This window comes from Ictidomys tridecemlineatus, chromosome 1, assembly GCF_052094955.1.
Source record: "Ictidomys tridecemlineatus isolate mIctTri1 chromosome 1, mIctTri1.hap1, whole genome shotgun sequence".
In the NCBI taxonomy this organism is placed as follows: Eukaryota; Metazoa; Chordata; class Mammalia; order Rodentia; family Sciuridae; genus Ictidomys; species Ictidomys tridecemlineatus.
Window position 1 is genome coordinate 73,502,974 of NC_135477.1, and position 12,604 is coordinate 73,515,577.

Here is a 12,604-nt window from a genome sequence, read left to right on the forward strand (position 1 = left end):
AGGGCATCTCCTGGAGGCTCTAGCCTGCTCTCGGATGTTTCAGTGGGTAAACGGAATGTATTGCACTGGGTAAAAGGTTTTTAGTTATGTTTTGTTTGCTTAGGATTGTGATAAATATACATAACCTAAAAATTTACCATTTTAACCATATTCAAATGTCCATTAAATGACATTAAATACATTCGTCACCATCCATCCCCAGGCTTTTAAAATTTTTCTCCAACTTAACTCTGTACCTATTAAAAAAGAGCTCCCCATCTCCTCTGGCCCCCCCAGCTCCTGGCAACCACTTTCTCTGTCTATGAATATAACTGAGATATTTCTCTTAAATAAGTACAACCATACATTATTTGTCCTTTGGGGAGTGGCTTATTTAATTGAACATAATATCTTCAAGATTCATCCATATTGTAACATATGTCAGAATTTCCTTTTTTTTTTTTAAGGCTGAATAATACTATGTTGTATGAATGTGCCCTGTTTTGTGTATCTGTTCATCCATGATAGATGCTTGGGTTGTGTCCACCTTTTGGATACTGTGAATAATGCTATGAACATGGATGGACAAACATCTGATTGAGTGTCTGCTTTCCTTTTTTAGTGTATATACTCCAGAAATGGAATTGCTGAATCACATGGTAATTCTATGTTTAATTTTGTGAGGAATTACCAAATTATTTTCCATAGGAGTTACACCATCTTACATTCCCACCAACAGCACACAAGGATTCCGGTTCCTCTGTACCATCATCAACACTTGTTATTTTCCATCTTGTTGTTTTTATAGTAGCCACCCTAGTGGGTATGAGATGGTATCTCTCTGTGGTTTTGGTTTACATTTTCCTAATGACTAGTGATGTTGAACATGGTCAAAAGTTTTCAATTGGGAGGCACTTACCTTGTGGGAAAGTAGCATACTGGACGAACGGTGTAGGTGTGGTTACTGAGGAGGTCAGGATAGATGGGAAGCTCCATACAGTGGCTCACTCCTGACATGGGAGGCACGATAGGCCTTAGTTGCAAGGGAGACAAGCTATGACACCTCTACTATGGCAACATTAGTGAGAATCTGCTGGAAGCCAACCATTGGATTAACCCTTTACTGAACTTTCTGACACTTTCAGTTTTGGTCATCGAAGATATGGAGACGCTAGTGCCTCTGAGTTCTCCTTGCCCCCAGGCAAGATGGGCAGACCACTGGATCTGGTAGCACCTTGCTTGTATGTTGGAGCCAGGTTTGGGACTATGTTCTGGAGTGGCATTTATGAATCTGCATGCACCAGAATCTCTGGGAGCTTTTGTATCTACAGTGACCTTTGCCCAACACCTGGGGAGTCTGATGAGTGAATTGGGAGTGGGGCTTGGAACTGTTTTGTCAACAAGTGCCTTGACAATTCTATAGCCCAGACAGGATTGGGCTTCTTGATTGGGAATGGGCAGGTGAGGGAGGACTTGGCCAGACACCAGGTGGAAGGGAGGAGCCTTCTGCTCAGATGGCTCTGCAGAGATGACACTGAGGAAGTCTATGCCAAATTTCACGGTGACAAGCTCTGGTGACATGGCCCAGAGTTCTCTTTATTCAGCTTCAACTTCATATCTGAATGATGCAGAAGATGCACCCAAACAATATGTCCAATTTTATGGTGCCAAGTTGAAATATTTTCTACATATAGAGAATTCAGGTTTTGCCACAGAGGTTCTCTTGTTTTTTTTTTTTTTTTGTTTGTTTGTTTGTTTTTGTTTTGTGTACTGGGGATTGAACCCAGGGCCTCACACTTGCTAGGCAGGTGCTTAACTACTGAACTATAGCCCCAGCCCTTTTAATTTTATTTTGAGATAGGCTCTCACTAAATTGCCCAGCTAGCTTTGAACTTGTGATCCTCCTGCCTCAGCCTCCTGAGTAGCTGGGAGTCCAGGTAGGTGCCACCATGATGCATGTTCTCCCTGGTTAGAGTTCCTCTTCTAAATGCAAATGATTCTTCAATTATATGCATATGGTCAGCTCCCACTTAGATTTTTGGATCCTTGCCATTGGCTTACTGGAAGCCCAACATATAACCTGGGTCATGACCTGGGTCAAAGCCACGGTTTTGTCACTTATGATATCTGTATCTATGTGTGTCTTAGCAAAAGGATCATCAGCTTCCATGGCGCATCTCTAACCATGGGAAGCTCAGCACCCCTAACTCCTCATGTCAGGTGCTACCCTGGTCATTAGCACTGGCTTCCTCATGCTTAGTATAAACTGATCTCCCTGCAACTCTCCTACCCAGGGAGGTAAGCCTTCCTTCCCATGCAAGTGACAATACTGTGCAGCCATGAAGACATTCCATGCACCTCCCTGAAGTTTTCTATCCATGCTGAGTGGCCAGCAGCACTTATCTAAGTTCATTATGTGGATGGAAAAATCACCTAGCTGACCTTGGAAGATGAAGATTGAGATTCTGGGGGTCCTACCCAGCTTCCCGGTGAGGTATGGGTGGCTGATTTAGGGACCACACTTAAAGAAGCACAGTCTAGGGGTTAGGAGCATCTATCTGGAAGTGGCCCCTCTGCTTGTGGTTGTATGACCATGGGCAGTTCCATTCAGTCCCAGTGACTTGGTTTCTGTTACCATAAAATGAGGCCGATGAGAACACCTCTGGTGGGTTTGTTGTGAGGACTGAGACTAGTCTCAGTGCTCCTGGCTCAGGGCTGACATGTGGCACCCACTCCACAGTGTGAGATCATTTCTATCTGAACAGTCCGAGGATATTTGATGTTTCCCTTGAGGTACTCCACATTTATGTCTCCTAAGAGACACTTTGAAGGGCCCCTAAGTAATAGAAAGTGTCCAGGGCACTAAACAGAATATTTAGGTAACATCTACAGTTTCCATAAACACGTGTTCCTATTTCTCACCACCAACAAGTAGGGGTTTTCCTGGGACACAAAATGAGTGAAATACCATTTCAGAAGCAGAGGTACATATTAATAAACATCTATACTGTGAGTCTACACTGGTTCAGCTCTTGTGCTGATTAGAAATGTTAATGAATAACTAGCCAACTCAATATACTTTGATATGGTAAGGTAATCTATTAGTACGTAATTGGTGTCATCTTTGACAGGCAAATTGAAGCTGGGGAAATTCTGATTTCTTCATGAACAGATGTACCACTTTATGTTTCTTGACTTGGTACCACCTTCTAAAAGAGGTCTTCAGAGCAACCTTGTCAATTACTGAACACATGGGATGGTAATGGTCTTTAGCTCCCCAGATGCAGAGATCTCATCTTATTATAGTATCTTTAGCATCTATGGAAGTGCCTGGCACAGTGTTGGTTTGTAAAAAGGAGAGAGGGAGGAAAAGAGGAAGAGAGGAAGTCTGGCAGGAAGGCAGGATGGTAAGAAGGAGGGAAGGAAAGAAAAATGGAATAAGGAAGGAAGGTAGGAAGCAGGCATAAACGCTCCCCACCACCCTCTGGGACAAACTGCCCTGCTCCTCTTTTGCATCCACAAGGGCAAAGAAGACTGGAAAGTTGACATGGATCTCCAAACAGCTGTCCTTAAGTGTCTGCCTCTATAGATAGCCCTGCCAATATTGCCTTTCAGACTGAAGGTGACTGCCTTCCCCAAAATAAATTCCCAAAGTGTTTTTCCTTGTAGGGATGAAGTTCTTATAACTATGGTTCCTATTGGAATGAGAGCCTCTTCTTTGGCTAGGCAATTATTTTCCTGGAGCCCTGAGAATTTTTTTTTTTTTTTAGATTTGAGATCCTAATTTTTAAATTACTTATTAGTTTTCACCTAGTAAGATGAAAACACAGTTGAGAAGACTCTCAAGGTGATTTGCTGGTAGCATCCGAACAACTTCATTCTTGTTGCTTGCATCTCGGTAAATGACTGATGGGAACCAAATCTATGGGACAGAGACCTGCACTTCAAGCTGGTTGTCTGGATGCCTGACCAGGTGTAGTGAAACTTAAAGGTATCAGGCTGTGGGGGAGCATTTTCATAATGAAATTCAGGCGTGGCCACACTGTCTGGGAAAACAGATATAAAACCCTGAACCCAATCGCAACCCAAAATATTGCTCAAAATCCCTCTATTTGAGTGATTCTGATCCATGCATCTGATCCTCATCCTCCCAGTGTGGAAATGACACCTCTGTGAATAGAAACAGGATGATGCAGTTTGCATGGTCCCCTAGGACTTATGGAGCACAATCCTGACAGCTGTTGGGGTTTTTAAACAAGGAGGGAGGTGCTTGTAAGCCCTTATCTTTTCCCAGAACAAGAATTAAGAGGCTTTAGCAGAGCTTCCACATAGAAGTACAGGAAGACATGCCTACTTTGTTCCCCAGCACTACTGCCTACAGGGCTGGAGGGTGCCTGTACTAAGACCCTCAAAACCTCACAAGTGCAGGGTGGTTATCACTCAGTTCCCTCAAGTTGATTCAAATACTTTTCAGATACTTTCTTCCAAATCCCCAAAGACCAGGGACTTAGGAACATACAGTCTCCTTTAGAATGCAGGGCACAGGGACAGATCACAAAATTAGGGCAGCTGGGACTTGCCTTAGTTTCCTTTGGCCATTCTAGTGTGATGAAATCACCTCCAGATTCAGCAATGGCAAAGGCAGGTCCACAGACTGAAGGAAGTTCCACAGTATATCCCCATGATCCATTTTCTACCTGAGGACGACTTAGAAGACCCCTGTCCCCCACACTCACTAGATACCTATTGGGAAGTGTAGCAGGCTTGGCCCAAAAATGCATGGACGGATGTTGAAGAAATAAGGTGGCTTCTGGGGCTACAGTAGACACTGGAAGCAGCTCTCTTCAAACATAAGGATCTCGTGTGGTCCATGGCTGCCATGGAAGACTCCATGGAAGGCCTGGAGGGTACAGGCTCTTTACTCATTAGCCCAGACCACCCATCCACAGAAGAAAGACAAGGAGACCAGAGACAGAACCACATTGGCAAACTTATTTCGCTTTTTAAATAGTAGCCTTTTCCTTATCAGAAAATAACTTCCAGAGGCAAGTTTCTTTGGATGAAGAAAACCCATTCCATGCCAGTAATCATTTCCGTGAGGTTGCCTTGGGACAGTCCTCAGCCTGTTCCACCTGGGGTGACCTGGAACCTGGCCATTGTGTGTCATGCCTGACCTTGTGCAGTGGGTGGTGGGCAGTCTGCTGGGGTGCTTCCTGCTCCCAGCAGGGATCAGCATTTTGGTTTTTTTTGGGGGGGTGGTCACCAAGCAAGCCCACCCTTGAGAAGGAGAGAGTGGTGCAGGAGCCCAGCAGCTGTTAGGGGGACAGCATCCTGTGCCACCCTGATGCAGGGCCACAGAAGGGCAGGGATGACCAGGAAAAGAGGAAAGGAGTGGGAAAGTCTGAAAAGGTGTGTGGAGGAGAGGCGACCTGGTCATGCCAGCAGTGACCCTCTCTCAGAGGTACCACAAGAGAGCATTTTACATGGGGTTCTTGGGATCTCTACTTCCTTTGGGGCTTTTGGGATCTAGAAGGGCTATAAGTGAAAGTGTGTGTGTGTGTGTGTGTGTGTGTGTGTGTGTGTGTGTGTGTGTGTTGCCTGTTGGGAGAATGGATATAAGCTCTTTTGTTTTTTTGGGAGGAGGGGTGAGAGTGGGGGTCCCTCTGATGCAATTCTCAAGAAATGCCTTCAGTGGCAAAGTCTTCCAGGTCGTCAGTGGAGATGATGCCCAGGCCTGGAGCTTCTGCGCCCTCCTCCTCTGGGCTGCGGGGTGGTCCCCGGGGGCGCTGGGCAGCAGCATGCTGAGTGGAGTTGCCCTGAGGCCCAGGGATCTGTGGTAGTCCAGCCTCGTGGGCACTCTGGGGCCTGGCGCGGGGGCCTTGCCTGAGGAAGGTGGGGGCAGACAGCTGGGAGGAGCAGCGTAGAGGCATCAGGGCGGTCACTGGCACGGGCCGGAAGCCAGGGTACAGCAGGTAGGGAGCAGCCAGGGCATCCTGCAGGGGCGGCTCAGGGGAGGTCCCCTCAGAGGATGGGACGGAGACCTTAACATACTTGCCAGTCTCTGGGTCGTAGAAGGTCTTGATTTTCACCTGGAGCGGCAAGTCGAAGACGAAGTATTCACCAGACTGGGGATCCTGAAGGACCTTCTGGGTGGCGGGGTAAGCGGGCAGGGGCGTGAGGGGCTGGGGCCCCCAAGGCCGCCTCCCCACAGGCTCAGAGACCCCGGACACTGAGTGGCGATGCACGGGAGGAGGCAAGGAGCGGACCACAGGGAACCTGGCGCGGGACCTCTCTCCAGGTGACAGCGGCCTTCGCTCTGTCCTCTGTGAGTCCTCTGCGCAGGGTTTTCCCTCCCAGAACTCGCTCTGCTTCTCCTGCACCAGGTCGGTCTTCCTCCTCTTGCTTGCTAGTTTCTTGGCCCGTCGCAGGGCCTTCTCCGTTTTGGGGGGGACTGCCGGTGGCTTGCCGGCGGCCCTCTCCAGATGAGCAGATGGCTCTGGTTTCTCAAGAGGGGCTGCTGAGCTGGTGGCCACGTCCAGAGATGCACCTCGAGGAGAGATGGTCCGGAGGTCTTCCGCCCCCGGCTCGAGTTGGGGGTCGGAGCTGTCCTCCCACACGACGCCGTGTGTCAGGTCCTCCCGCCGAGTCAGCCTGGCAGGACCCGGGCTAGCCCAGGGGCTGGCCCGGGGAGGCTCCTCCGGAGGACCCAGTTCCTCAGGAGCCTGGGAAACATCATCCCAAACACTGCTGGTGGCCGGGGAGCACGCGCTGCTCTCTCCCAGGGAGCTGGGATTGGGGGAAGTTGCCGTCTCACCAGGGACCGTTCTCCTCCCAGGGGGCCCTGCTCTGGGGGCAGACAAAAAGTGACTTTGGAAGCCTTGTCTCTGTTCCTGCTCTTCCCAACAAGTGCCAAGTGACTGCAGGGGGCGCTCGTCTTCTAAATCGTCCTCCGGTAGAGCAATCCTGGGGATATCCGGTGGAGCAACCAGCTTCCCTGAGGCTGTGGGCCTGCTCTTGCCATCGCTTGCCATGATTTCATGTGCTGCTTCTGGGGGTGGCCTCATCCTGACCCCCTCTCCCACGGGTGATGGAGATGGGAAATTCCCCTTCAGGGCTGGTTGGGAGTTATCTATCCTGGCTGCACTGAGTACCTGCCCAGGGTCTTCTAGGCCTTCACAGGCCATGTGCTTCAAGTGAGGGCCCTGCATATTAGTGGATGTCAGGGTGCTGGGCATTTCCTGGCTTTCATGGGCACAGAGACCAGCAGCATCTTCACTCCACTCTTGCCTGGGTAATTCTTCTTTGTGGCTACTGCCAAGTGAGTCCTCTGAGGACACAGTCCGCAGAAGAGGCAGAATGATAGGTTTGATCACAGGGGTGGCCCTAAGGGTGTTGTCTTTGATGGTGAACAGTTTGTGCTTGTTTGTAGCAGAAGATGGAGAGGGGGTGGGGTCTTTGGCATGTGAAAGGGCCATGTCCTTATTTCCCCCAATCCAAGAGCCTCTGAAATTTCCTTCCTCCATCGATGCCTTCCTGGGTCTCCCTCCACACAGACCTTCCTCTTCTCTCTGCAGTGCTTCCCCCTGGCTGTGCTCCTCCATGAACACGTGTCCGTTTCTTAAAGCACAGTGCTGTCGCTCATCTTTCCCCATCACCTTTTCCTTCTCTTCCTTCTCACTGTCACCTGCACTCACATCGTTCTTCCTGTCTTCCCGCTGGCTCTCAGTAAACCACGACTTCTGCTGATCATCAAAAGAGGCAAAGGATTGATCTGAAGAGCTGGTGCTGAATTTGGCCTTACTTTGGAGGCTTGGCATAAAATCCGACTGGGTGTCGCTGTAAAACACATCCTCCTCCTCGGGGGAGAGGGGTCCTGGGGAGAATTTCTGGTTCAGGAGTGGGTTCTGAAGTCTTAGGTCTCTCTCTGGCTCTGTCTCTTGGGAGATGGATCTTGAGAGCCTGTTCTCCAGCTGATGGCTCTTGGTTTGCTCTGCAACCTGTCCAGCCTCAAGCTCCCTATTGCAGAGTTTCAAGGAGAGGTGCTTTCTGGGGCGGCGTTCCCTGGAGTCTGGACTCCAGCCTGGCATGGTGGGACACAGCTCTGCCTCTCCGTTGGCATCTTCCTTCCCATCACTGCTCCTTTCTACAGCCTCCCCATTGACACAGAGGGCTTGGGTGATAGTTGGAGGTGAGCTGAGGGTGAGGTGATTAGCTGCAGAGGACTCACTGGGGTCTGTGGTAGGGTCCTTCTGAGTACCGCTATGTAATGCACCAGGGACATTGGCTGGTCTCTCCTTAGAAAGTTCACTAGGAGGGCTTTCTTCAAGTCCATTGGAGAGGATGACCCCATTGCTCACAGGTTCTTGCTTGCCATCAGTCTTAATTCTGGTTTTCTCATCGAAGCCTTTCAAAAGAGGTGAGGGACTGTATGTACTCTTAACACGCTTCCGCACATCCTTGAGGTTGAACAGCAGACTGGGTGCTTTGGATTTGTAGCTGTCTCTTGACTGACATTCACTGGGCTCCTTCTCCTGGTATCCGTTCAGCTGTCCTGTGGGGGATGGGCTTATATCCCCTGACTGGGTGTCTGATGATTCCAGGACATGCTTGGTGGGTATGATGGGGGTCAGGAGCTTACTGATATTAAAAGGAGGACTGTAATGCTCATTAGGGTCCCCAGGCATGTCCAGAGCCTCATCTTCTGGAAATTGCCCCTGGAGGTTGTGCTTTGAATGCAGAGGTGGTCCTCTCCTGTTGGTCTGTTTCTTTTCTTCCAAAGTGTCTTGGAGACTTTCTTTACCTCCTTTGCCAGTTTTTGGTTTCCTCCATGGAGGCTGGGTTGACTTCAGCTGAGGGTCAGGCTGTGAGCTGGAAGCTTTTCCCTCTGCAGGGAATACTGGGGGTCCTGGATCTCTGCAGCCCCAGGGTCCAGATGTGGACAGAGCCCCTGCTGCTAATCTGCTTTCTTCCTGAGTGCAGCTGGCCCGAACAGGGCAGGGAGAGACTTTGTGCTCAGGGGGATAAGGTTCTCTTGACAAGGGCGTTTCCTCATAATGTTTGGGGACTTTGCTTTCTGGGATGGTTTCTGCGATGTCCTTTCTCTCGAGCAGCTTTGGTTGGTGGGCGTTCCATGACTCAAAAGCACTGTTTTCACTGTGCAGAAAAGTCCCTTTGTGAGCCCACTCCTTGCCTCTTACAGGTTCGACCTTGGCTGGCTTGTGGGGTGGAGAGGGGAATCTTGACTCAAATGAGCTGGCTGAGTTGTCAGGTTTGGGGAGGAAGCTACCGGAGCCATGACAGGCCATTTCAGGATTCTTAGGCGACTCTTGTTCTCCGTGGTTCCTTCCAGGCTGGAGGCTGTTCTGATGGGTGTTGGAGACCTCAGCAGGAACCCTCCTGACAGTCAGAAAAGCAGAATCAAAGCAGAAGTTGACACCACTGTCTGGAAGAGGGGCAAACTTGGAAGGATTTTTGAGAGCTGGAGGCTTGCTGGTGGGAGGTCTGCTATCACAGTGTTGGCTCTCAGTCCTGTCGAAAGACTTGATTAGCGATGATACTTTGGAAACAGGCTTGTTGCTGCTCCTTAAGCCAGAAACTGGCATCTCCAGTCTCCTCTGGGATGGTGTTGGTGGGGGGCTGCTTTTGGGGTACTTCTCCTCCCCTTGAACATACTTGGGTAGCTGTTGGAAGGTGGCTGCCCAGCCTGCATGCTCTGTACCTTGTGACGGAAGCTGGCTCCAAATGCCACTTTTTCTGTGGGTGTGGCTCACTGTTCCCTGGTGGAAAGTCCCAAACACCTGATGGGTGATATCTGGGGACAGATTGGAATCATGGAAGGATGCATCCTCTGAGATGCACAAGCTCCGGAACGCCCGGTCTGTGAGGTTGCTTACCTCCCTGTCTGCATCATCCAACACGCTACCAATGCTGGAGGAGTCGCTGAACCCGTCTGTGCACTTCTTGTTCCCCTGCATCGTCTGTTGGCTCTAGGAAGATTGTCTCTGCCAGCTGGTGGGTGCCTTTGGGTGATGATTCTGGCAAGGAGTAGGTGCAGACCACTTCCCACAAAATTAGAGCTTCTTGTTGACCAGTTACAATTACAAAGTGAGGATTATTTTTCTCTGCAGAAGAAAGAAGTGCATGGTATGAACAGGATATCCTGCTTAATAACTTTGGACAAGAACTACATTCTGTGATGGTTAATTTTATATGTCAACATGGCTAGTCCATTGCATATAGTTTTTGTTAAAAACCAGTCTAGATGTTGCTAGGACAGTATTTTTTTTAGATGTGATTAACATTAAAGTCAATAGACTCTGGGTAAAGCAGATTATCCTCCATAATGCAGGTGAGCCTCATCTTTGAAAGACTTAAGAGAGAAAAATGACTGAGAGATCCCAGGGAATGAATGGAAAAATGGACAAGTGGGATCAAATAAAACTTTTGTGCAGCAAAGAAAGCAGCAAAGTGAAAAGGCAAGCTGTGGAATGGGAGGAAATATTTATGAGCTATACATCTGATAAAGGATTAATATCCAAAATACACAAAGAAATCTTTCAACTCAATAGTAAAAATAATATAAAAAAACAAGAACAAATGATCTGATCAAGAAATTGATAAATGAACTGAATAGATATTTCTCAAAACAAACAAACAAGCAAACAAACTACAAGTGGCCAATAGGTATAGGAAAATGTGCTCAAGATCATTAATCATTGGGGATATGCGAATTAAAATCACAATGAGATATAACCTCATGGCACAGACTCCCATGCAGCCGGCATGGCTAGAGTATGTATGTGGTTCTGGCTACAGGGATGGAAACAGCCAGATATCTGGGGGAATGTCCCTTTCTTTCTGATTAAAGGAACAAGTCCTTTTGGTTCCCATTATTCCTTCTTTGAATGTAGACAGGAAGCCTGAAACTGTGTATTTGCTATGATGCCCTAACAAAGTATCATATTCTGATGCTTAAAAAATAGAAATACAGGTTATGGCTTAGTGGTAGAATGTTCCCTTGCATGTGCATGGCCCTGAGTTTGATCCTCAGCACCACATATAAATAAATAAATAAATAAAATAAAGTTATTGTGTCCAACTACAACTACAAAAATATTTTTTAAAAAATAGAAATACATTGTTTCTCAGTTTTGGAAAATGGAGGTCCAAAATTGAAGTGTCAGCAGGTTTGGTTCCTTCTGAGGGCCGACCTCCTTTGTTGGTGCTTAGATGCTGTCCTCTTCCTGTGTCTGTTAACATTAACTTCCCTCCATGCTTGTCTCTGTGTCCCAATTTCCCTTTTTCTGAGGACATCAGCCAAACTTGATTTGTACCTTAGTACCCTTGCCAATGTCCTCATCCTATCTAATTATATCAGTAATAGCTTTATTTCCATATGAAGTATTGGAGGTTGGAACTTCAACAGATGAATTTTTTTGGGGGGTGCCAATCAACCATAACATGAGGCATTCACTTTGCAACCCTGAAGGACAACCCATGACCACCAAAGTCCAACTTGCTGAGGATGGCAGTTGAGTAGCCCCAGGTCCTCAATAGTACTGCAGAGTGACAAACACACTCTGAGGTTTGTGTTATCAGGGTTGAGAGGAAAATTAATGGTTGCTACCATAAATTAGATTTTCTGCTCCTTGAGGTCCTGTTAATACAGTCAGGGAGTCTCCTGGTATCCTGAATGCTGGGACTTCGGTAATGATAAATAATGGACTCAGTAATACTGGTGTTCCTACACTTCCACATTCAGATGGAAATAAGATAGTTGCAGATAAATCTAGCATCTTAGAGTTAAGTAAATGGTCCCTAGCTAATCACATGCCCCTTACTATTATATTTACAGGAACTCTGTATATTTTTTGAGCACTCAGCTTCTATCTCTCTCTGTGTAAAAACACTTGATGTCTTTTGGGGCATTTCTTCTCCCTGCCACTATGTTTAGACTTGGGGTATGAAAGCCAAGGAGCTGCCAGGGCTCCCCATGTGGATGTGATACTCAGGGCAGGGCCCTGTGTGTGCCATTTCTTTGGGAGTCATGCAAGGATGGAAATGGGCTTGGGCCTTCTTCTCTGCAGTGGAGCTTTCAGTATGCACCGGGGCTGCCTGGTCCCTCACCTTGCCTCCCCTTTGCCTGTGGTCAAAGAACTCTAACTGATCTTGGATTTACATTGTCATTCCAAAGGGCGGTGAAGGATGTTCACTGATAGAGCATTCAGAAAATAACCACCTCATTTCTGCCTCAGCAATAAGAGGGATGCCTTCTCTTCCCATGTCTTCAGGTAATTTTGCCAGTTCTGATTTGGAGTATCCGGAGTCATAGGAGACTCTCATAATGTCAGCCTCATTTTCTCACTACACATTGGTACCCTTCAGCACAGTGGCCAACTACAGAAAGTGTTTCTGGTGTCACAGAAAGTGGTTTCCTGGCTTTTGGGTTCGTTCCGTATTGCCTTGGTTTGGATCGGAAATATTCTCCAAAGGCCCATGTGTTAAAGTCTTAGTCCTTGGCTTGACACTGTTGGGAGGTGGTAGAAACTTTAAGAGGGGGGTGCTAATGAGGGGTTAGGTCATTGGGGGTGTGCCCTTAAAGAGGATTTTGGGATCCTGGCCCCTC

The 12,604-nt window shown here is 47.9% G+C and overlaps 1 protein-coding gene and 1 long non-coding RNA gene across 2 annotated transcripts in view; one reads left to right on the forward strand and one right to left on the reverse strand.

The window, feature by feature from the left end:
* The window catches only part of LOC144366298 (uncharacterized), an 82,628-nt gene that overhangs the window by 12,061 nt on the left and 57,963 nt on the right, over nucleotides 1-12,604 (forward strand). The window lies entirely within an intron of this gene.
* C1H10orf71 (chromosome 1 C10orf71 homolog) lies at nucleotides 4,950-10,097 on the reverse strand. The gene has a single exon (XM_040273102.2). The coding sequence runs from the start codon at nucleotides 9,951-9,953 to the stop codon at nucleotides 5,655-5,657; it is 4,299 nt and encodes a 1,432-aa protein (XP_040129036.2). The 5' UTR covers nucleotides 9,954-10,097; the 3' UTR covers nucleotides 4,950-5,654.

What these genes read in the sequence shown, in the direction of transcription:
- C1H10orf71 (XM_040273102.2), bottom strand. Translation starts at nt 9,953, where the DNA reads ATGCAGGGGAACAAGAAGTGCACAGACGGGTTCAGCGACTCCTCCAGC.